We start from the raw sequence: 24,710 nt of genomic DNA on the forward strand, positions 1-24,710 counted from the left end.
TCTATCTGTTGCCGAATTGTACTTTCCAAACACGTAGTACAGTGTTCTGCACACAGTAAGCGCTCAATAAATATAATTGAATGAATGAATGATAGCTAGTAACTTTAAGACGTCCTCCACTTACTCCCAGAGGTTTTCGATCTCGTGTGTGTGTGTGTGTGTGTTTAATGGTATAAGTGCTTACTATGTGCCAGGCACTGTACTAAGCGCTGGGGGGGATACAAGCAAATTGAGTTGGACACAATCTCTGTCCCACATAGGGCTCACAATCTTAATCCCCATTTTACAGATGAGGTAACTGAGGCACAAAGAAGTCAAGTGATTTACCCGAGGTCCCACAGCAGACAAGTGGCAGAGCTGGGATTAAAACGCCCCGGGTCATCATCGTCAGAGAAGCAGCGTGGCTCAATGGGAAGAGCCCGGGCTTTGGAGTCAGAGGTCATGGGTTCAAATCCCAGCTCTGCCACTTGTCAGCTGTGTGACTTTGGGCAAGTCACTTCACTTCTCTGGGCCTCAGTTCCCTAACCTGTAAAATGGGGATTAAGACTGTGAGCCCCCTTGGGACAACCTGATCACCTTGTAACCTCCCCAGCGCTTAAAACAGTGCTTTGCACATAGTAGGCGCTTAATAAATGCCATTATTATTATTATTATCATCATCAGTGGTATTTATTGAGTGCTTGCTGTTTGCAGAGGACTGTACTAAGCGCTTGGGAGAGTACAGTACAGCAGAGTCTGTAGACATGTTCCCTGCCCACCACGAGTTTACAATCTTAGAGGTCCTCTGAATCCCAGGCCTGCGCTCTTTCCACTAGGTCATACTGCCCCTCTGCTGTGTTGACAGCATTCTTCTTATAGACCCCGTTACATTTCACTTTTTGTCTACTTGTTTTGTTGTCTGTCTCCCCCTTCTAGACTGTGAGCCCGTTGTTGGGTAGGGATTGTCTCTATCTGTTGCCGAATTATACCTTCCAAGCGCTTAGTACAGTGCTCTGCACACAGTAAGCGCTCAATAAATACGAATGAATGACTGTGCTAGTGCACAGGATAGGAACTAATTTCTTCCACTCCTCTGCTGTTCCTTTCCATCTGTTGCATGGCCCTTAAGACTTCTACCCTTCCTTCTATAATTTCTGCTGGTTCTTGATGTTTTCATGTATCCGTACCCTAAATATATCCAACACTTCTATATTTCATGTGCAGATGAGTAGTTGAGAATCATAAAAGACAGAAGAAATCAGGAAAAGAATAGAATGAACTTGTCGAGTATCTCATGTTTCTCTATGCTGCGTTATCCCAGAGTGCTTTATTAGTTCGTTTCTGCTTGTTTAATGTTCTGAGAATGCAGAGGACTCACAGAATAAACAAACTAATTAGTATTTTAACTTGCTGCTCTTCAGAAACAATGTGTTGGAGTTGAAGATGGATGCTGAAATTCCAGAAGCTCCTTACGTGGCAGCTTAGCTCTCCAGCTAATCAAGCCCTTTCAGGGATAAACTTGTTTGTGAATTCGTTTGGACGAGGGTTGCAAGAAGAGGATCTTTAAAAAATAATTGCTCGCTGAAAATAAACGATGGGCCATCTCAGTTATTTCGCCTAGCTGCCCCACAAACACTCAGGCGTGTTATCTTCCTTATGAAATCCATCTCTCTGGTTTTGGGATAGCTGTGGTTTTTACATATTGGCATTTTCCCCCTTTCCTTGGGTCCTTTCATATGCCTACCCGCCAGCTGTCCCCTGTGTCAAGTGCTAGCTTAATTTTGCTCTGCCAACACCTGGGAGACCCACTTCTTTAATTTGGCAAGTGATTCCTGAGAAAGATGTAATAAAGAAGCTGAGGCTCAATCCCCCCTCTCAGGGTCACTCCTGGAGAATTTCCAGTCCTCTACCAGTCTCGACTACGGGAGGGAGACTCAAGCAGAGGCCTACCCGTTCCATTCCTAGCTTGGCCAGTGGCTATTGAGTGGAAGGCGATCTGCTACAAGTCAAAACTCACCTGTGCTGGGCAACAGCAGCCCGGGAGCGAGTCGAGGGTGGAGACTCAGATTTACTGCACGGAAGGAGGCAATGGTCAACCACTTCCATATTTTTACCAAGAAAACTCTGTGGATACGCTATCAGAACAATTGCAGGTGGAGGCGGGGCATTCTGGGAGAGATGTGTTCATGGCGTCGCTATGGGTCGGAGACGACTGGACGGAATAAGACAAGAGGCTAGATCCAATAATGGGGATCGTATAAAACGTCCTATACTTTGTTTCTTTGACCGTAATGGTGGACCTTTTTAAAGCCATAGTTCCTTAATTTGAGAAGCAACATGTCCTGGTTTTAATGCTCGCTCTGCTACGCGCTTGCTCTGTGACCTTGGCCATTCACTTAACTTTTCCGCACTTCAGTTTCTTCATCTGTAAAATGGAGATTCAATACTCGTTTTCCCCCTTGGACCATAAGCCCTGTGTGGGACAGGGACTGGATCCGATCTGATTATCCTGTATCTACCCCAGTGCTTGGCATAAAGAAGGGCCCTTAAATATCCAAGCTATTATCCTAAGAGCCCAGATCTGGAAACTCTTTGGGGACATGATGTCATGGCAGGGAAATACTACTTTGATTGTCAAAGGGAGGAGGAGTGTCTGGTAATTTTGCTTTATCTTCTTTTAAAAAAAAATCATTAAAGCCTTGAAACCTAGCAAGCGAAGAAGCAGTTTTGAATCCTTGAGTTAGAAATGGAATCTGCTTATTTGATAAGATTATCTGGTTCTCTTGTCATAGTTACTGTGCACAGTTCTCAGATTAAACGGGGACTTAAAATTAAAATGAATTATCTGGTACTACTCCAGAACAAGCCTGGATTTAAGAAGACTTCCCTCTCCACCAGGATATTTGGGAATGGAAAAATAACTTATCTCACCATTCACTCTTTCTTATTCCTCTGGGTGTATGTACATGTCCATAATTTATTTATATTCATGTCTGTCTCCCCCTCTAGTCTGTAAACTCGTGGGCAGAGAATGTGTCTGTTATATTGTTGTGTTGTACTCTCCCAAGCACTTACTGCAGTGCTCTGCACGCAGTAAACTCTCAATAAAACTGATTGATTGATTGACGGGATATGTGAGGAGGATGAATGACAGCGAGACTCTAAGCAGCTGCTATATGTTGAACTGAAAGATAGCACCTGCAAGCAGGGAGGGGAAAATAAGTGGTTTAAAGACGTAACACGGTGCAACCTCAGACAGTGCAACATGGCAGCGGACAGAATAATTTAGGAGGCAGCAGTTGAGAAGAGGGGCTGGTCTCCTCGAACCAAGGCTTGGGAGTCAGAGGTCATGGGTTCTAATCCCGGCTCCGCCACAGATCAGCTGTGTGACTTTGGGCAAGTCGCCTGACTTCTCTGGGCCTCAGTTACCTTATCTGTAAAATGGGGATGAAGACTGTGAGCCCCCCGTGGGACAACCCGATGACCTTGTATCTCCCCCAGCGCTTAGAACAGTGCTTGGCACAGAGTAAGCGCTTAACAAATGCCATCATTATTATTATTATTATTATTATTATTATTATTATTATTATAGAGACGGGTCCTACAAGTGGCCTAGTGGAAAGAGCACAGGCCTGGGAGCCAGAGGACCTGGGTTCTAATCCCCGTTCTGCCAATTGCTTGCTGTGTGACCCTGGGCAAGTCACTTAACTTCTCTGTGCCTTGGTTTCCTCAACTGTAAAACGGGGACTAAATACGTGTTCTCCTTCCTACTTAGACCACGAGCCCCATGCGGGACAGGGACTGTGTCCAACCTCATTAGCTTGTATCTACCCCAGCATTTAGAACAGTGCTTGACACATAGTAAGTGCTTAAATAATAATAATAATAATGGCATTTATTAAGCGCTTTCTATGTGCCAAGCACTGTTCTAAGCACTGGGGAAGTTATAAGGTGATCAGCTTGTCCCACAGGGGGCTCACAGTCTTAACCCCCATTTTACAGATGAGGTAACTGAGGCCCCATTATAAAGTGGCAAATGCATCTGTACAATGAGGATCTATCTTTATGTTTGTCCATTAGTGAGGCTAGCTATGTCACACACACACACACACACACACACACACACTCAACTCTCCATCAGTGTCATCTTGAAAGATAAAGGGTACATGTTCACCTCCCAAATAATCTCAGTAGTTATGTGTTTTCAGAGTTTTTTTTCATCATTCATAATGATTTGACCTTGTCTACTAAGTGCAGACGTGTAATCCTGCTTTCTTGGGGGTTCTGACCCCAGAGTGTCCCACATTAACTTAATCATTTCTTCACTGACAAGGGGTGAGATAAGTTTTTGGTATGAACGATCAATGGTTCAGTAATCAGTTATCGAAAAAAACCCTTAAGCTCGATGCAGAAGCAAATAATGCGATGTACAATGATGGCCTATAAATACACTTCCAATAACAAAAGCAGCAAGTTAAAACTGTGAATACTAAAATATGCCAAGTGTGTTTGAAACATCTCTGAAACTAATCTCAGGTTTTCAGAAATAAATGTTGGTTTTTTTTCATTTGGGGGTTAATTTAGCCTCCTGGAGACTTCTGGTGGTGTCTGAGCCATAAAGCTGAGAATTATGATGATGATGATGATGATGGAGTCTCAATCAGTAAATCAATCAATGGTATTAATAATAATAATGTTGGTATTTGTTAAGCGCTTACTACGTGGCAAGCACTGTTCTAAGTGCTGGGGGGGATACAAGGTAATCAATGTTGTCCCACGTGGGGCTCACAGTCTTAATCCCCATTTTACAGATGAGGGAACTGAGGCCCAGAGAAGTCAAGTGACTTGCCCAAAGTCACACAGCTGAGAAGTGGCAGAGCTGGGATTAGAACCCATGACCTCTGACTCCCAAGCCTGTGCTCTTTCCACTGAGCCACGCTGCTTCTCTCTATTTATTGAGCACTTTGTGCAGAGCACTGAACTAAGCACTTGGGGGAATACAACAGAATTAGCAGACATTCCCTGCCCATAACGAGCTTGCAGTCTCCCATCGTGAATGATAGATGCCCCTTCATTCTGTCACTTCACGACCAAGAACCTGGGTGGAAGGGATGGGTCGTGGTGATAGTGCTTTATTCAGTGCCACTCGCCCTCTCTCAGCTGTGCCAGTCATATTCCTGTTGGGGAATGAAGGGAAGTGAGTGAGAAGGCAGGTAGGAGCGTAGCACGTTGCTACACACAAAGACCTATCGTTCTGGGTTTTTAGGTGAAGGACCATTTACGGCTAAAGTGATTGCAGAATAGTGCTGTTGCCATGTTGTAGCTCCATAACCCAACAGGTGATTGCCTTGATAGCTGCTGCAATATATGTTGCCCATATCAGCCGGCTATTTTGCAAGGTTACAGCTGGGTCTGTCCTCCTGTGCAATTTTTCAGCCATGAAACTTCACCACTGATGGCGTGATGGCATGATGATGGCATATATGTTGCCAATTTGTACTATATGTTGCCAATTTGTACTTCCCAAGCGCTTAGTACAGTGCTCTGCACACAGTAAGCGCTCAATAAATGCGATTGATGATGATGATGATCCCAGCAGGCTTTCCCCTCAATGCAGAGAGGAAATAATAAATTCCTAAATAATATAAATAATAAATTAATAAATACATATTAATAATAATAATAATAAATAATGGCATTTATTAAGCGCTTAATATGTGCAAAGCACTGTTCTAAGGGCTGGGGAAGTTACAAGGTGATCAGGCTGTCCCATGTGGGGCTCACAGTCTTAATCCCCATTTTCCAGATGAGGGAACTGAGGCACAGAGAAGTTAAGTGACTTGCCCAAAGTCACACAGCTGACAAGTGGCGGAGCCGGGATTTGAACCCATGACCTCTGATTCCAAAGCCCGGGCTCTTTCCACTGAGCCACGCTGAATTCCCTAATTCCCTAATTCCTAATTCCCTAATTCCTAATTCCCTAATTCCCTGAAAGGGGCTCTTCCACTGAACCCACAGCAGGGTTACTAAGCATTATAGAAAGCATACCCACAGACTTCTCGATTCAAATTGCTGAGATTTGGTGTGGCACACTGCAGAGTCGTCCGGTTAGAAGAGACAAAACTCTGTGATTCTGTGACTGTATGCTCTCTAGGAAATCTAGACAAATGCTATGCTCTCAGGAAGGAAGCTATTGTGTTTCTATTCCCGTTTCATGATTTAAAACTCTTTGAAAATGTGACGTTTTTGGGAAGTTGACCGTGGCCCAGTTCGCAGCTCAGATTTCATAAGAACCTCCGTATCCACGGAGGGCCGAGCCAAAGGAAATTCACTCATTCATTCATTCAGTCGTATTTATTGAGTGCTGTGTGCGGAGCACCGTAATAAGGGCTTGGGAAGTACAAGTTGGCAACATATAGAGACGGTCCCTATCCAACAACGGGCTCACAGTCTAGAAGGGGGAGACAGACAACAAAACAAAACATGTAGACAGGTGTCAAAACCATCAAAATAAATAGAATTATAGCTATAAGCACATCATTAGTAAAATAGAGTAGTAAATATGTACAAGTAAAATAAAAGAGTAATAAATCTGTACAAATATATACAAGTGCTTTAGAGCAGAGGGAGGGGGCGATGGAGTGGGGAGAGGGAGAGGAAAAAGGGGGCTCAGTCTGGGAAGGCCTCCTGGAGGAGGTGAGCTTTCAGTAGGGCTTTGAAGGGAGGAAGAGAGCTAGTTTGGATTGAAACAGGAGGCGAGAGGAGGTTTAAGGGAAGAACTTCTGCCCTGTTAATTCCCTTCCTTTTGTCTTCCTCAGCTTCCTTCCCCGACTCCCCTCAAGCAACCGGACCCCCTAACTGCCCTGAGCTCCACAGCTCCCTAGGGAGGGTCTGCCATTCCGTCTCACCCAGAGGGCCCAGTGAAGCACCCGAATTTCTTTCCCAAATGGGAACTGGTGGAAAAACAAACCTAGACTAGGATTTCTTCCCATCTCAGCTCTATTTCCCAGAGTGATTCTCCAGCTGGCAAAGCAAGGTCAGGGCAGACTGTAGTTGACCGTTGGAGGGAAATGGTTTTTTGAGCTTAGAACTATGAAAGAAGTAATTCTTGTTCTCATTCCAGCAATGAAAATCTGCTTCAAAATCTTCAGTATCATAGATCCATGAATAAATACTGGATTGGATTCTAGTCCTGGCTCTGCTGCTGACTTTGCTACAGTGGACAAGACACTAAATCACTCTGGGCTCTAAGGTCTTGACCCATTAATGGTCTGGAACAATATGAGAGTTTAGTACATGGAGGATGGTAACTGTTTCCCCAAAAACAGAGGAAGAGGAAAAATGGGCTTAAACTGCAGCAGGAGGAATTTAGACTAGATATAATAAAGAATTTCCTGATAGGTTGCTAATTAGTCATTTGGCTGTTTACCAAGGTAAATGATGGAATCTCATTCCTTGGAGGTCAAAAAAAAAAATCAATCTGTTTGAGATGCAGTTTCAGCCTACTAGTTAGCTGTGTTTCCATGTGCAGGGTTGGGAGTGGGGAGAAAATTTGGCTAGATGTTTCACCAAAGTCCTTTTTAACTCCAACTCCTATGAAATACTGTTCATAAACCTCTGGACCATACTGCGCCATCCAGTTATAGCTCCTCCTCCTCCAACTTCTGTCTAAACAACTCAAGCAAGTTGTATACAGCCACTACCGTTGCTTTTTCTCTTCCAACTCCCTTCTCGCCCCTCTACGATCTGGTGGTCACCTCCTTCGGTCTTCTGAGATGGCTCTTTCCAAACTCACTAACAACCTCTTTCTCATCAAATCTAAAGGAATCTACTCCATCCTAATCCTCCTCTACCTCTCTGAAGTCTTTGAAACTCTAAACACAGTTCTCTCCTGTTCTTCACTTATCTTCCAGTCGACGGTATTTATTGAGCACTTAACTTGTGTAGGGCCCTGTACTAAGTGCTTGGGAGGGTACGATACATTTGGTAGACACAATCCCTGACCTCAAGGAGCCTTTAGTCTAGCAGAGGAGACATATTAAAATTAATTACAGGTAAGGGAAGCAACTGGCTGTGGGATTGGGGTGGAGTTGAATACCTAAGTGCTTAGGGGGTGGAATTAAGTGCGTGGGTAAGGAAGGGAAAATAAGGTGGGGCCTGAGTGCTTAGGGAAGGCTTCCTGGAGGGGGGCCAATTTCAGTAGGGCTATGAGAATAGAGTTAGTTCTAGACTGTCAGCTATGTAAGGAGAAGGAGCTCAACAGTGGCTGAAACAAAAGAAAGGCACAGTGAGTAGGTTGTTAGAGAAGCGAACTGTGTGGGGTGAATTGGAGTGGGAGAGGAGTGAGGATTAGTAAAGGAGAGAGAGAGCTGAATGAATGCCTTGAATCCAATGGTGAGGAGTTTCGGCTTGACGCGGAGATGGATGGGCAACCATTGGAGGTACTTGAGGAACGGGGAGATGCGCGCAGAACAATTTCTTTCGAAAAATTGTCTGGGCAGCAGAATGAAGTGTGGACTGGTGAGTGGGGAGACTGCAGACAGTGAGGAGACTGATGCAGTAATCAAAATGGGAGATGGTAAGTGCTTAAACCAGTATGGTAGCAGTTTGGATGGAGAGGAAGAGGCCAATTCTGGAGATGTTACGGAGATAGAATCAACAAGACTGAGTGAGTAAAGGACTATTATCATCATTATTATTATTATTAAGGTTATTGTTTTTGTACTTGTTAAGTACTTACTATGTGCCAAGCGCTGTTTTAAGCACTGGTTGGGAGGGGGGTAGATACAAGTTAACCAGGTTGGACACAGTCCCTGTCCCACATGAGGCTCACAGTCTAAGTAGGAGGGAGTAGGATTTAGGCCCCATTTTACAGATGGGGTAACTGAGGCCCAGAGAAGTTAACTGACTTGCCCAAGGTCACACAAGCAGGCATGTGGCAGAACCAGGATTAGAAGATAGGTCCTATGACTCCCAAGCCTGGGCTCTTTCCAATAGGACACACTGCTTCTCTAATGCCAAAGTTGTGAGTTTGTGAGACAGGGAGAATTGTGGCGTTGTCAGCAGTGATGGGAAAGTCACGGGGAGGAAAGAGTTTGCCACTCCTCCTCAGTCTCTTTCACTGGCTGGTCCTCCGACTCCCATCCCAGAACTGTGGATACTCTTCAAGGATCTGTTTTCGATTCCTTTCTCTCCTCAGTTTATACTCACTCCCTTGGGAAGCTCATCCACTGTCAACTTCAACTACTAACTTTATGTTTATGACTCCAATTTTTGATACTAACCCTAGCCCCGCAGAACTTTTCTAAATTATATCTTTACACTCTACTATTTCCCCTATCTGTAATTTATGTTAATGTCAGTCTCCTCCTTATAGACTGTAAGTTAGTTTTGGGCAGGGATTGTGCCTACCAACTCTGTTATATTCTACATTCCCAAGTGCTTAGTACAGTGCTCTGCACAAAGTAAATGCTCAATAAATACCACTGATTGATTGGCTGTTTGAAGTCTACATCATGAGCCCAGACTTCTCTCCAATCTTACGTTCCCTCCTGCCTGCGGGACACCTCCGCGTGGAACAGCGTGGCTCAGTGGCGAGAGCCCGGGCTTGGGAGTCAGAGGACATGGGTTCTAATCCTGGCTCTGCCACTTAGCTGTGTGACCTTGGGCAAATCACTTAACTTCTCTGGGCTTCAGTTACCTCATCTGTAAAATATGCATTAAGACTGTGAGCCCCACGTGGGACAACATGATTAGCTCGTATCTACCCCAGTGTTTCAAACAGTGCTTGGCACATAGTAAGCGCTTAACAAATACCATCACTATTATTATTTTTATTTTATCTTACCAGCACCTCAAGCTCAATGTGTCCCAAACTGAAATCCTCTCCTCCATCCAATTTTCCTGTCAAACAACCATCCTCCCTATCTCTCCTGCTTATAAGCATGGCGTTATCCTTGACTCCTCCCTCCTTTCAATCCCCCAGTCTGTCACCAAATCCTGTCACCCTTCCTCCACATTTCCAGAATATGCCCCTTCTTCTCTATCCAAACGGTCCACATTTTTGTCCAGGTTCTTGTCATAGCCCAGCTTGACTACCCACATTGGTCTCCTCAGTGTGTCTCTAGTCTCTCCCCTGTCCAATTCATACTACTCTGCTGCCCAGATCATTTCCCCAAACAATATTCTGCACATGATCCCCCACTCCTCCAAAAGCACCAGTAGTTGCCCATTCCTCTCTACATTAAGCAGAAATTTCTGATCACTGGCTTTGAAGCACTCAATCAGTTCTCTTCCTCTTATCCCCTCTCTCCTCCCACTCCATCCCAGCATTCAGTCTTTGTTGCTTTCAAGTTAATCTCCTCACTGTGCCTCACACTCCTCTCCCACTGCCAATTCCTTGATCAAACCCTCCACTGTGCCTCAGTGCCCTCCCACTACACATCCAACAGACAACAGCTCTCCTCATCTTCAAAGCCCTTCTGAAATCACTTCTACTCCAGGAGGCCTTCTCCAATTAATTTGTAGTCTCCCTACTTTATATCCCCCAACTCCTACAATGGCGCTTTCATACCAGCTAAGCACTTAAACACTCACAATCCCCCATGGCACTTATGTACGTATAGTATATACTCTGTTACTTCCTCCTATCTGTAATTTAATTCAGTGTCTGCTCCTCTGCTAGACGGTAAGCTCCTCAAAGGCGGGGATGATGGCTACTAATTCTATTGTATTCTCCCAAGCATTTCGTATAGTGCTCTGTACACAGTAAGTGCTCAATAAAATAATATTGATTGATGGATTGACATCTTCAGAGAAATAGTGCTTATATGAACCCAGTATAATAGTATATTTTTGTGAAAAACCAATCCACAGATTGATTCCACATGAGAAGCAGCTTGGCCTAATGGGAATCAGAGAACCTGGGTTCTAATCCTAGGTCCATCACGTGTCTGCTGTGTGACCTGGGGAAAGTCCCTTAACTTCTCTGTGCCTCATGTTACCTCATCTGTAAAACTGGGATTAAGACTGTGACCCCCACGTAGGACATGTCCAACCTGATGAGCTTGTATCTACCTTAGTGCTTAGTACAGTGCCTGGCGCTTAACAAATACCATTAAATAAAGATGGATAATTTTTCTATTGTCAATTGACATTTAGGACCAGACATAAAGAACTAAATGTCTAGTTATTAGAGCGGGCATGGGAAAAATTTAGCCCAATGGCTATGTCTGATGCACAAGACAATTTGGTCCAGTCTCCAGCTCCACTGGGAAATAACGATGCCAGAGAATTCTCTTGCTCTAATACAAAAAAACAAAGTTAATCATTTGTCACACCAGAAACCATCTCTTGACAACCCAAGTGACTTGGCTGAGAAATGACCGATTTGGTCTCCACAAATACACAAACGTACACATAAAACAGAATTAATCAACATGGACAAATCTCTTCAATTTCACCACAAATTGAAAAATAACCCTACGCTTAAAAGTTAATGGAATCCTATTGTGAGATAACCTTGGCATTATCCTCCACTCATCTCTCTCATTCAACCCACATATTCAGTCTATCACCAAATCCTGTCTGTTCTGCCCTCGAAACGTCTCTAAAAACACTCATCCCCCTCTCTTGTTCCCTCCCTGACTGCCATCTTCAACTGTTTACTCTCCAATGGCTTCTTCCCTAATGCTTTCAAACGTGTTCCCCTAGCCTAAAAAAACCCACCTCCCTTGATCCCACGGCTCCCTCCAGTTATCGCCCCATCTCCCTCCTACCATTCCTCTCCACACTCCTTGAGCAAGTTGTTTACACACACTTTCTCCAATCCCTCTCCTCCAATTCTCTCCTTGACCCGCTGCAATCTGCATTTTGCCCCCTTCAGTCCACAGAAATTGCTCCCTCAAAGGTCACCAGTGATCTCCTTCTTGCCAAACCCAATGACCTCCACCCCATCCTAATCTTCCTTGGCCTCTCAGCTGCCTTCAACATGGTCAACCAACTCCTTGTCCTAGAAACATTATTCAACCTTGGCTTCACCTATACTATCTTGGTTCTCCTTTTATCTCGCTGGCCACTCCTTCTCAGTCTCTTTCACGGGTTCCTCCTCTGCCCCTCACTCCTGAAATGTAGGAGTCCCTCAAGACTCAATTTTGGGTCCCCTTCTAGTCTTCCTCTACACTTACTCTCATGGACAAGCCATTCAATCCCATGGCTTTAACTACCATCTCTGTGCGGTGATTCCCAAATCTCCATCTCCAGCCCTGATCGCTCTCCTTTCTCTTTAGGCTTTCATTTCCTCCTACCTTCAGGACATCTTTATTTGGATGTCCTACCAACACCTCAAACTTAAAACGTTCAGAACAGAACTCCTTATCTTCCCACCCAAACCAGGTCCTCCAGCTGACTCTCCCTGTAGACAGCACCACTACCCTCCCTGTCTCACCAAGCCCGTGATGTTGGCCTTATCCTCAACTCATCTCTTTCATTCAACCCACATATGCAATCTGTCACCAAATCCTGTCGGTTCAACCTTCCCAACATCACTAAAATCTGCCCTTTCCTCTCCATCCAAACTGCTACCACATTCATCCAAGCACTTATCCTATCCCGCCTTGATTACTGACCTCCCTGCCGCCTGTCTCTCTCGACTCCAGTCCGTACTCTACTCCGCTGCCCAGATCGTTTTCTACAAAAACGTTCAGTCCATGTTTCCCCACTACCCAACCACCTGCCCATATGTTTCCCCACTCCCCAACCACCTGCCCATCCACCTGTGAATCAAACAGAATCTCCTTACCATCAGCTTAAAACCACTCAACCGCCTTGCCCCTCGTACCGTACCTCACTGTTCATCAGGGTTCTGAATTTGGAGGTGGGGTAACTAGTGTTGGTTTTGACCTGGGCTGACCTGGTTATTGAATCTCTTACCTCCCTGTGGGTTCAGCATTTGTGCAATCCAGAATATGGCAGATTTGCCTGTTGCCATTTCATAAGCCTGAAAGGTCATTTCTAACCATTTGGAGAGATCTGTGCAGAGTATAAAGCATCATAACTGATCCCTTGAACAATATGTACTGGAACTCTGTTAATCTTTTCCTGGTTCTAATCCATGAGGGGGCTTTCATTGTTATTTTATCTTTCTCAAATCAGTCCCTTCCTCTCCCTTGAGAAAGTTTACACAATTGGGGGTGAGGCTTTGCTATGCTTCACTTAAAAAAAGGAACGGCTGGCGAAATTGGAACTCCTTTTAAGGTTTTCTCATCATACCATAAATTGCGAGTCTCTGAAGGTGCTGAATTTTCACTTTTTCTGATTCAGGAAGCTGTATAGCACAGTTTGCCTCAAGCCAGGGAAGATAGCAATTCCAAAGTCTCGGTTAAAATGTGACTACCCCATTTCTTGGTGAAATTGTAAACCTGATCTTGCGGAAGGAGCAGTGAGGGAGCTTGGACTTTGGATTCTCTTCCAGGTGTCTCTTCAGACTGGCTCTCCCACCTTGGGAAATTCACGTCAACTCTCTCTGGATATCAAATTCCCCAGCTATAAAATGGGGAGATTGCTTGCCACCTTCTCCAGAGGGACATTACCGTAGATGACAAATGTAGTGTGTTCCGAGCTGTGTGGAGAAAAGTGTTTCCAACCTGCACCTTGATACTGTCATCTTTTCACTCCCAAATGAAGGAGCGTCTCTGTCATTATTGCTCTGAAAAGAATGGAGAGGGGAAATCAGAGGGGAGGTGATTCCATGCTACAGAAATGGGAGGCAGGTTCTCTGATGTGCGTCAGGGATGATGGAGCCACCCCTCCCCTCCTCCTACCCATAGCCCCTTTGCCCATCCTCCATTCCACATCAGAGTCCCAGACAAACAGATTTGGGACTGCAGCTTCAGTTCCCCCAGTCTCCTGACTCCACCATCATCATCAAGGTATTTATTAAGCATTTACTAGGTGCCAAGCACTGTTTTCTAAGTGCTGAAGAAGATACAAGTTAATCAGGTCAGACACAGTCCCTGTCCCACACGGAGCTCACAGTCTCTTCTCAACTTACACTTGCTCTCTTGGGGAGCTTTCCACCCCTAAATATATTCTGCAAAGTAATACATCCTCCACAATTGGGTAATGATGCTATGAAAAACTGAATGAAGAGTAGGCCTGTCTGGGGAATGTGGGCAAAAACTGTGTTAGGGTGTATAGAAGCCTTTCTTTAAAATTATTACAACCCGATTTGTGTGTACCCACCCCACTTAGTACAGTGCCTGGCTCATAGTAAGCACTTAAAGATCACAGTTATTATTATTGTTACAGCTTATGTAGAACAAAAGTCCGGTTTTTTATTTGACTCAGAACTCTGTCAGACCATGAAACCTTTCAGACCTTTAAGCATGGAAATAGGCATCATCTTTTAAGTCTTCTGGATGAGATGTCTTCAGAGATCTTGCCGCCTACAAGATACCCTCGTGGGAGTCGGGCGAAGACGAGGGTATCAACCTACATATTCAATCTGCCACTAAATCCTACCAGTTTAGCCTTTCCAACGATGCTAAAATCTGCCCTTTCCTCTCCATCCAAACTGCTACCACGTTCATCCTATCCTGCCTTGATTACTGACCTCCCTGCCTCCTGTCTCTCCCGACTCCAGTCCATACTCCACTCTGCTGCCTGGATCGTTTTTCTACAAAAACGTTCAGTCCATGCTTCCCCACTCCTCAAGAACCTCCGGTAGTTGCCCATCCACCTCCGCATCAAACAGAAACTCCTTACCGTCGGCTTAAAAGCACTCAACCACCTGGCCCCCTGCTACCGTCCTTCGCTGGTCTCCTACAACAACGACAACACAGCCCGCACACTTCGCTCCTCTAACGTCAACATACCCACTGTATCTCGATTTCATCCATCTGGCCGCCAACCTCTCACCCACATCCTACCTCTGGCCCGGAACGCCCTCCCTCCTCAAACCCGACAGACAGTTGCTCTTCCCACCTTCAAAGCTTTATTGAAGCTACATCTCCTCCAAGAGGCCTTCCCTAACTTAACCCTCATTTCCTCTCCTCCCACTCCTTTCTGCTTTGCCCGTGCACTTGGATTTTCTCCCTTTATTCATCCCGCCCTCCCTCAGCCCCACAGCACATGTACATATCTAAAATTAATTATATTAATGTCTGTCTACCCCTCGGAACTGTAAAGTAGTTGTGGGCAGGGAGCATGTGTACCAGCTATTATATTGTAATAGTAATAATAATAACAATGATGGCATTTATTAAGTGCTTACTATGTGCAAAGCACTGTTCTAAGCGCCAGGGAGGTAAAAAGGTGATCAGGTTGTCCCACGTGGGGCTCACAGTCTTCAGAAGCAGCGTGGCTCAGTGGAAAGAACCCGGGCTTTGGAGTCAGATGTCATGGGTTCAAATCCCGGCTCCGCCACTTGTCAGCTGTGTGACTTTGGGTAAGTCACTTAACTTCTCTGTGCCTCAGTTCCCTCATCTGTAAAATTTGGATGAAGACTGTGAGCCCCCCGGGGGACAACCTGATCACCTCCCCAGCGCTTAGAACAGTGCTTTGCACATAGTAAGTGCTTAATAAATGCCATCATCATTATTATTATTGTTCATCCCCATTTTAACTTGCCCAAAGTCACACAGCTGACAGATTGGCGGAGCCAGGATTTGAACCCGTGACCTCTGAGTCCAAAGCCCGTGCCCTTTCAACTGAGCCACGCTGCTTCTCTATTGTACTCATAAACGCTTAGTACACTGCTCTGCACAGTAAGCACTCAGTAAGTACGAGTGATTGATTGAGAGAATTATCTGAAAAGGAGAACAAAGTTTTCAACCTCGTTTGGTGTGTGTTAATTCTTCATCATTGTGCCCAGCAGTGTGAAGAGTAAAAAAAATGAGTTTTCCAGGTGATATATGTTGGGTCTGGGAATAATGCTAAAATGGCTAGGGCCTCCAGTGGTAATGCCTGTCTGATTCATATCTAGTTCCAAATACCAATGCAGTCCAAATCTCTAGAAATAGCATGATGAAGTCAGTTTTATCATGTGTAATGCTATTAGAGTGATTATTAACATTCTTGTTGGGAGAGTGGATGTGGAGAGGAACTATAATGGAGAGCCATCTGGCATACAGGAAAGAAACAAACAAGGCTTCAGGATCATCAGGGCAGAGATTGAGAGCAAAGAAGCAAAGCATCAGAGATAAAACTGTAGGCCTGAGCAAAGCTGAATGACTTGAAACATCCTGCATAATATACTCGGTATTTCCACGTTTTTGAGGCCGCACTCTTCCTTCTCTTTCCTTTATTTGATTCCGACCTACATACCTGCTTTATTAGGAGAAGCAGCATGGTCTAGCGGATAGAGCACGGGCTTGGAAGTCAGAAGGACTTGGGTTCTAATCCTGGCTCTGACACTTGTCTGCTGTGTGACCTTGGGCAAGTCACTTGACTCCTCTCTGCTGCAGTTACCTCATCTGCAAAATGGGGATTAAGAAATGGGAGCCCCATGTGGGAAAGAGACCGTGTCCAACCAGATTTGCCTGTGTCTACCACAGTGCTTACTACAGTGCCTGGCATATAGTAAGTGCTCAACAAATGCCATTATTATTATTTCTTTACGCAAATTTTGTATGAATTGTTTCCTTAAAATGTTAAGGTCTTTGAGATGGTCAGGGAGCAACCTGCAGAAGGTTTGCTATACTTCGCATGCATTTTTTCATGTTTTTAATCACAATTTTGCCATATTTCAGAGGATATAAAAGTGCACCTCTGTATGGATCAAAGGTGTTTATTATTATTATTTCTTCACACAAGCTTTGTATAAATTGTTTCCTTAAAATGTTAAACTCTTTGAGGTGGTCAGGGAGCAAGGTGCAGGTTTGCTATAGCTCCTTTATACTTAACATGCATTTTTCCATGTTTTGATCACAGTTTTGCATAATTCAGGGGATATAAAAATGTATCTCTGCAGGAATGCATGGATCAATGGTGTTTAAATAGATTCAGTAAATGGATACAGGTCATCACCATGTTCAGGTTTACTACACCTATTAACCACATTATCCCATAAATTTATTTGCATGGATTTATTTTCCCTTCAAAGCATGTAAGAATTGAGGTCATCATCTCTACACATCTCTGTGAAGTAGATAAGGATAAGTATCATTAATTGTAATCAATAACTGAGAGGTTTGGTGGCTTGCTGAAGGTCACATCATCAATAGCAGAACCGGTTTTAGAATTTAAATCCCCTGTCTCCTAATCCAGTGCTCTGTCTCCTATATTAAATAACCTAGAGAATGGATAATCAGAAATGAAAACACCCCTCAAAATGCAAATATTTTCTCTGTGCAGCTACCGTTAAGCTTGCTTTGCAGCATATATTGATCTGTAATGAAAAACTATTTTACTAATTTCTAAACCCCCCAAATTAACATTATAAATCAAATTACAAAATCCCAAACAAGTGTTCAACAAGAGAGAGCAATTCTATCCAGCACAGAATCACTGAATTACTCTCTCTCATTTGATTTAGAAAGGATTGAGGAATTCTATCTTCTTGCTTCTCTATTTCTACCTGTTATTTTCCTTTGAAAATGGAGTTGGTATTGTGAAGATTGGATAAAAGTGCATCATTTTTAAAAATGACAAGAGATAGGGCATCCATTTTTTCAGTACTGGCCCCTTAAATGCTTCTAAATCTTTTTCTCATAGCAGTATGAATTTGTCTAACCCTATATTTATTAGAACACTTAATAACATTCATTCATTCAATCACTAAGTGTTCACCGGGGTGGAATATATTTCTCTGAGAGGCCCTAAATACACCAAATCCATCATACCTTTGTGACATGGGTAAGAAATAAACTTTATTCTTACTAATAGAAGAGGAAAATAAGGCTGAGGGAGCTATCTAATTTGCCTTACAGCTTCACAAACAAATGCAAATGTTTATCAGCCCACAAAATTATAAACATTTTAACGGCTCAGAAATTTTTCACCTGCCTGTCATCTTCAGCTCGTCCTCCATAGGTTTGCCGTGAGTTAGATAAATAAAATTAAAAATATTTCCTGTTTAATTGCCACTTGTCTTATATAAGTGCACAAGTGGCTATTTGCAAGGTTGTGTAAGGTCAGCCAGTCAACAGTATAAGGACAAAAAAAACCACCTTTAATCGATCAAACCAATGGCAAACACAATACGCAAGTGCTTGACCTATCAAGGGTGGGCAAAATAGAGCCTGTCGACTGATTCACTCTGACCCAAGGTCCGTATCCAGACTGCCCAACTTCATTTATGAAAGTTGCCGTGTTTTCAGCTGCAGTGGCTTTTGGCTGATTCTGAGTCTGTCATGGATAGTCAGAAACCCCTAAATGCATCCACACTGGGGTTTGGAAAGAGTTAGGTGCTGCCATGAGTCAAAGTACCACCATTTCTGCATCTGAAACACTCTCCCCTCCTCCCTCCACTATCCCCTGGGTTAGCCAGTGGGCAATTTTTGTGCCTGGCCCTCAATAGCCTTGTGCAATTGGATAATGGCCCTCCAGCCAAAGTAATTGCCCATCCCTGTGCTAGGTTCTGTGGGGAGTTACAAAGAAAGAACAAGGCATGGTCCCTATTCTTGAGGACAAACATGCCCATGTCTTCCCCTAGCTTAAAAAACCCACTTTTTCTGAACCCTATTGCTCTATCTGGCTCATTTTCCCTCCTACCATTCCTGTCCAAACTTCCCAAATGAATTCTGCACACCTGGTGCTTCCACTTCCCTGCCTCCAACTCCTTTCTGGATCCTGTGCAATCCAGTTTTCTCCCATTTCATCCCATTAAGGCCACTCTTACCAAGGTCACTAATGACCTCCCTTCTCCCAAATCTGGCAGTCTCTACTCCATCTTCATCCTCCTCGGCACATCGGCTGCCTTTGACCCTATGGGCCGCTCGCTTCTCCTGGGAACAGAAGACATCCAGGTTGACCCGAAGAAAGTAAATGTCTGACGTGTCACTACAAAATATGATTTTTTTTCTCCTAGCTGGCATTCCCTATGTCATACCAGGCCCAGTCTTCACTAAGATTGGAAAGAATGGAAGCGGCGGCAGAGAAGGGGACCGCAGTAGGGTTGGGTCAGGGAAGGTGGCTCAGGCAATAGGGTGTGTCAGCAGGATGGAAAAATGGGAAGGGGCGATGTTGGATTTGGAAATGAATTTCCCACCCCACCCCTCTGCCCCCACCCACATCCCATGTTCTTTCGACTGGGTTTCGAGTTCCCTACTTCCTCTTTTTCTGTCAACTCCAACCCCCGCCACCCCCCACCGCTTTGTTGTTCAGGCAGAAGCAGCTCTTCCTCTAGGAAGTGTCCCTTCACTTGTCTATTGTGAGACAATTTGAACAGGCCCCTCCTTTTCCCCCCTCTACTCCCTTCTTTCCCCTCTTTCTTCCCTTCCTGCCTCCATCCCAAATTCCCTTTTTCTCCCTCCTCATTCATCTTATCCCCTCTAGACTGTGAGCTCGTTGTGACCAGGGACTGTGTCTACCAACTCTGTTGTATTGTACTTTCCCAAGGGCTTAGTTCAGTGCTCTGGACTCAGTAAACACTCAATAAATATGACTGATTGATTGATTCCACCTCCATTTTCCCCTTCACATCAGAACACCTCCACCCCTCCCAGTTCCTCATGATAAGGCCCAGCCTTATCTCTGCTGTTCCAAAGCATGGCCCAGTTGTCATCGTTGACACAATGACTGGAAAAAGCTTTGCTAAAATTTTCTGTGTATAGAACTGTGGCCTTGGGGATAGTGGGGAGAACACAGAGAGCTGGAAAGTACTCCCCAGTTCTGCATCTCCCTACCCTTGATTTCATCATCAGTGGTATTTTCCAATATAAATGGAAGTGCCCTGACTCTAGCTTCCCATCTAAATAGTATAAATGGAAGTGCCCTGACTCTAGCTTCCCATCTAAATAGTAGGAACTTCAGAATCTCTCCATAGTGTCAGGGCTGGCTCTTCTCAACACCTTAGGGGGTTCCTGATGTGTGTGTGAGAGAGATAGAGAGAGCCGCCTAATTTTTAATTGCCCCTCATTATTAGATAACATGTTGGTAACAAGGACATTACCTTGATTTTGAGCACAATATCAGTTGTGACTGTTGCGTGGTTCCTTCCATAGATTAGGTACTTCCCAAGCGCTTAGTACAGTGCTCTGCACACAGTAAGCACTCAATAAATACGATTGAATGAATGAATGAATTAGGTGTCCTATACCCTACTGACAGCCATTTTGTATCACATTGTAATTGTTTGATTACTCATAAAACAATTATGTTTTCTGACATTTTGGTCAGTAAGTTAACTGTTTTTGGTAGAGCAGCTTCCTTAATCAAGAGAAGCAGCGTGGCTCTGTGGAAAGAGCCCGGGCTTTGGAGTCAGAGGTCATGGGTTCAAATCCCGGCTCCGCCAACTGTCAGCTGTGTGACTTTGGGCAAGTCACTTAACTTCTCAGGGCCTCAGTTCCCTCATCTGTAAAATGGGGATGAAGACTGTGAGCCCCCCATGGGACAACCTGATCACCTTGTAACCCCCCAGCGCTTAGAACAGTGCTTTGCACATAGTAAGCGCTTAATAAATGCTATCATAAAAAAAAGAAGACATGGATTTCGCTCCCACATTTAATGAAGTCACGTCTGCAGTCAAGCATAAATAATGGCAAAATTCTCTGATCTGATGGCGTAAGAGTTGGCAGGTACAAGCAGGGGAGGGAAATTGTGCTCAGTCACCACCATAGATTCTTTCTCAACATACGTAACACTGAGGAAATGTTGTAGAATTTCAGAGATGCCACCATTTTAACCATCTTCAAGAAGAAAGGGGAGAGAGCTGATTATGGGAACTATTATAGGATCTTACTGTTCTTCACTGCTAGCTACAGCCTAGCCAAGATCCTCCTGGACCAACTACTAAAGAATATCATAAACCGTGTGCTCCTTGAATTCAGTGCAGTTCCAGAACCCATCAGGTCACGGTACGCATCATCTTTTCTGTACAGGTGATGCAGGTGAAGTGTAGGGAATAACATCAGATGGGAAGCGAATGAGTTAAAGCTTAAGATTCAACTGCCTAAAGACGGGTGGTATGCAAATAAAATGCCAGGATCACAGAACAGTCTAATACAGTATATGATTTTGTCATCCATGTTTTAGATTCACATAGCTCACTTTCTGCACAGAGCCTAACTTCTCCTCTGTCCTGCCACCAAGCCTCCCCACTCACATCTGGTAGACCACTGCTATTCCTTTCCCCAACTTCAAGACCCTTCTGAAATAATAATAATAGTAGTAGTTATATAATAAAATAACAATTGCCATATTGTCATTATTACCATATTATAATTACCATAATAATAATGATAATAATACTATGGTAATAAGACAATATAGTAATAATCACATCTTCTGTAGAAGGCCTTCCCTTATTAATCTCTCATCTCCCCACTCTATTAATAATAATAATATTCAAGTCCTTACTACGTACCAAGCACTGTACTGAGTGCTGGGGTAAATACAAGCAAATCGGGCTGGACACAGTCCCTGTCCCACGTGGGGCTCACAGTCTCAATCCCCATTTTACAGATGAGGTAACAGAGGCACAGAGAAGTGAAGTGACTTGCCCAAGATCACACAGCAGACAGGTGGCAGAGCCAGGATCAGAACCCATAACTTTCTGACTCCCAGCCCCATGCTCTAACCAATATGCCATGCTGCTTCTCACTTAATAATTATGTTATTCATTAAATGCCCACTATATACTGGGTTAGATACAATACGATCAGATCACCCAGTCCCTCTCCACATGGGGTTCACAGTCTAAATGGGGAGGGAGAACACACAAAGAACATACAAAGAACTGTCACAGGCCAAACAGGATGTTATTTACAGTTAGTACAGTGCTCTGCACACAGTAAGCGCTCAATAAATCATGGGTTCAAATCCCTACTCCTCTGTCACCTGTCAGCTGTGTGACTTTGGGCAAGTCACTTAACTTCTTTGGGCCTCAGTTACCTCATCTGTAAAATGGGGATTAAGACTGAGAGCCCCCCATGGGACAACCTAATCACCTTGTAACCTCTCCAGTGCTTTGCGCATAGTAAGCACTTAATAAATGCCATTATTATAAATACGATTGAATGAATTTATTGAGTGCTTACTGTGTGCAGAGCACTGTGCTTGAGAGAGTACAATACAATGAGAGTACAATGGTGTTGGTAGGACACATTCCCTTCCCACAGGGATCTTACAGATAGGGAGACAGGAATTAAAATAAATTACAGGGATGTATATTAAGTATTTTAAATCCCTGATGGCTAAGGGGTAGAGCAGTCATCTCAATAAAGAACTGTTTTGTCTACTGATCCGAGCCATTGACATGAGTCTGCTAAACTAGTGCTATAATATGGGATTCTGCCAGAGTCGAATGTTTCCGCAGTTCTTAATAGAGCAGGTTGAATTTCAAACTTATATCTTTCAATTACCAAACCAGATGGATGAAACAGTAAATCTGAAATGGGGAAAGGAGTGGAATTCCAAATCTATCACTGGATGGCTTTAGGTTGGGTGATACTCTGCAAGTATTCTGTGTAATAAAATTGGTGTATGACTATTTCCTCACCTCAGAAGTGTCTGGAAAATCAATACTGCGAAGCCCTTTAAAATCTTCAGATGGATGAAAAAAATTCAGAGTCCTTCTTTTAACTTGATAGTACAATTACGGAGAAGTTAGGCTCTTTGCAGAAAGTGAGCTATGTGAATCTAAAACATGGATGACAGTTATATACTGTATTAGACCAAAAACTGTATCAGTGTCGTTCTGTGATCCTGGCATTTTATTTGCATACCACCCCTCTTTAGGCAGCTGAATCTCTTAAGCTTTAACTCCAGGAGACATTAGCCACATAATTAAGATGACTAAGAGATTTTAATTTGCACTGTAATTCATAGTCTTCATTTAAAATAGACAAAATTGAGGTACGCTTACTAGAAAATATATTTTATTTGTTCAAATTCAAGTCAAAAATGTTTTTTCGTTTGGTTTCTCAAGAAAATTTTATCTGTTCTATCCTCAGGTAAATGGAAGATCAGGACCCAGGTTCATTCCAAACACGCAAAGCACACAGAATAGAACAAATGGTTGCAAGATGGCTCCGGCGATCTCGGGATAATTCACCCCGGTAAGTCTCAAAGGCTCAGAGATTTTCCATTTGCAAGTGTTCAGTTGTGATACTACAGTCCATATGTGGGGCCTGCGTCTCTTGGGTCTGTCCATGTGATGAGTATGAGTATAGAATTTCTTTTCCGGTCGGGAAACGTAAAGAATTTGGTATTTCTGGAACACAACACATGCTATTCTCCTTGGCTCCCAAATTTTGGTGCATGAAATTACAAGTCAAATATCACCTGCTGTTTGTGTCCTTTCCCATTCATCTGCTTGCTTCTATACTTATTACTATCATTTGTGAACAGCTGGTTTCTTTCTGCCATAGAGCTCTCAAGCAGCAACTCCCTGACCTCTTAGGGGAGAAGAGGAAAAGGGACCCCAGCCTTTAGTACAGTGTTTGGCTAATAATGATATTAGCAATAATAATAATGATATAATGGTATATAAGCACTTACTATGTGCCACGCACTGTACTAAACTCTGGGGTAGACAAGATAATCAGGTCCAACATGGGGCTCACAGTCTATATAGGAGGGAGAACAGGTAATGAAGCCCCATTCTGCAGATGAGGAAACTGAGGCACAGGGAACTTAAGTGACTTGCCCAAAGTCAAGCAGCAGTTAAGTGGCAGAGTCAGGATTAGAACCCAGATCCTCTGCCAGATCCACTAGGCTGTGAGAGAAATGATGGGAGAAGGGAGGTACGGGGAAGAGAAAGGAGGAAAGAGGAGGAGGAAAATGGAAAGGAGGAAAAGGGTTTGGGTAAAAGGAAAGAGAAGAAAAGGGAGAAAGAGGGGAGAGATGAGAGATTCATTCATTCAATCGTATTTATTGAGCACTTACTGTGTGCAGAGCACTGTACTAAGCACTTGGGAAGTACAAATCGGCAACATATAGAGACGGTCCCTTCTCTTCTTTTCTCCTTCCCCTTTCCTCCCTTCTCCTGCCTTGCAGCCAAACAGATGCACACCCCCAAGTGCGACATTTGAAAACAGGGAGTGGGGGAGAGAAGAGGAGGCAGTTGACCTGAACTGGGGAAACTGATGGTCTAAGGGAGCTGGCAGCTAGGGCCCAGATGCAGGGAGGAGGAGAAAGAAAAGGCAGCAAGAGGCCCATCTGTCCCAGATGGTCGTGGCTACTGCAACAGGTGAATTACTTCTTCCCCGGCTGGGCGGGGGAGAGGGCATAGTTTGGCTCAAGTGCTGGAACCGGAGCTGTTGCCACCGACTGACCAAGGAGAGGAGGTTTCCCTCCGTTACCCTTCTGGAAAAAGCTGTCAACCATTTCTGCAGCAACCACAACCATCCTGTCCCTCTCAGGGAACCAGATTTCATCCAAGGAAGTTGATGTATGCTCCAAGCAGTGGACCACAATTCAGCAAATGGGATACATCCTGCTGCTACAGAATGGTAGCTGCCCACATTTATAGGCATTGAAATATCACTGATTCTGTTGTATTTTACTCTCCTGAACAAGTGTTTAGAAACAGTGTGGCCTAGTGGCTAGAGTACGGGCCTAGGAGTCAGAAG

General features: G+C 44.0%; 1 protein-coding gene and 1 non-coding gene across 2 annotated transcripts in view; both read left to right on the forward strand.

Annotated features, from left to right (window-relative positions):
- Positions 1–1,848: 1,848 nt before the first annotated feature.
- Positions 1,849–1,986, forward strand: LOC119948642. Its single transcript, XR_005457026.1, has one exon. It is a non-coding gene; the product is annotated as a small nucleolar RNA SNORA7 (small nucleolar RNA).
- Positions 1,987–23,094: 21,108 nt separating this feature from the next.
- FRMPD1 (FERM and PDZ domain containing 1) overlaps positions 23,095–24,710 on the forward strand; it is a 64,502-nt gene continuing 62,886 nt past the window's right edge. Inside the window, exon 1 of the mRNA XM_038769889.1 lies at positions 23,095–23,195. Coding sequence (XP_038625817.1) covers positions 23,095–23,195 — 101 coding nt within the window. The remainder of the gene's footprint in view (positions 23,196–24,710) is intronic.

This window comes from Tachyglossus aculeatus, chromosome X4, assembly GCF_015852505.1.
Source record: "Tachyglossus aculeatus isolate mTacAcu1 chromosome X4, mTacAcu1.pri, whole genome shotgun sequence".
Classification (NCBI taxonomy): domain Eukaryota; kingdom Metazoa; phylum Chordata; class Mammalia; order Monotremata; family Tachyglossidae; genus Tachyglossus; species Tachyglossus aculeatus.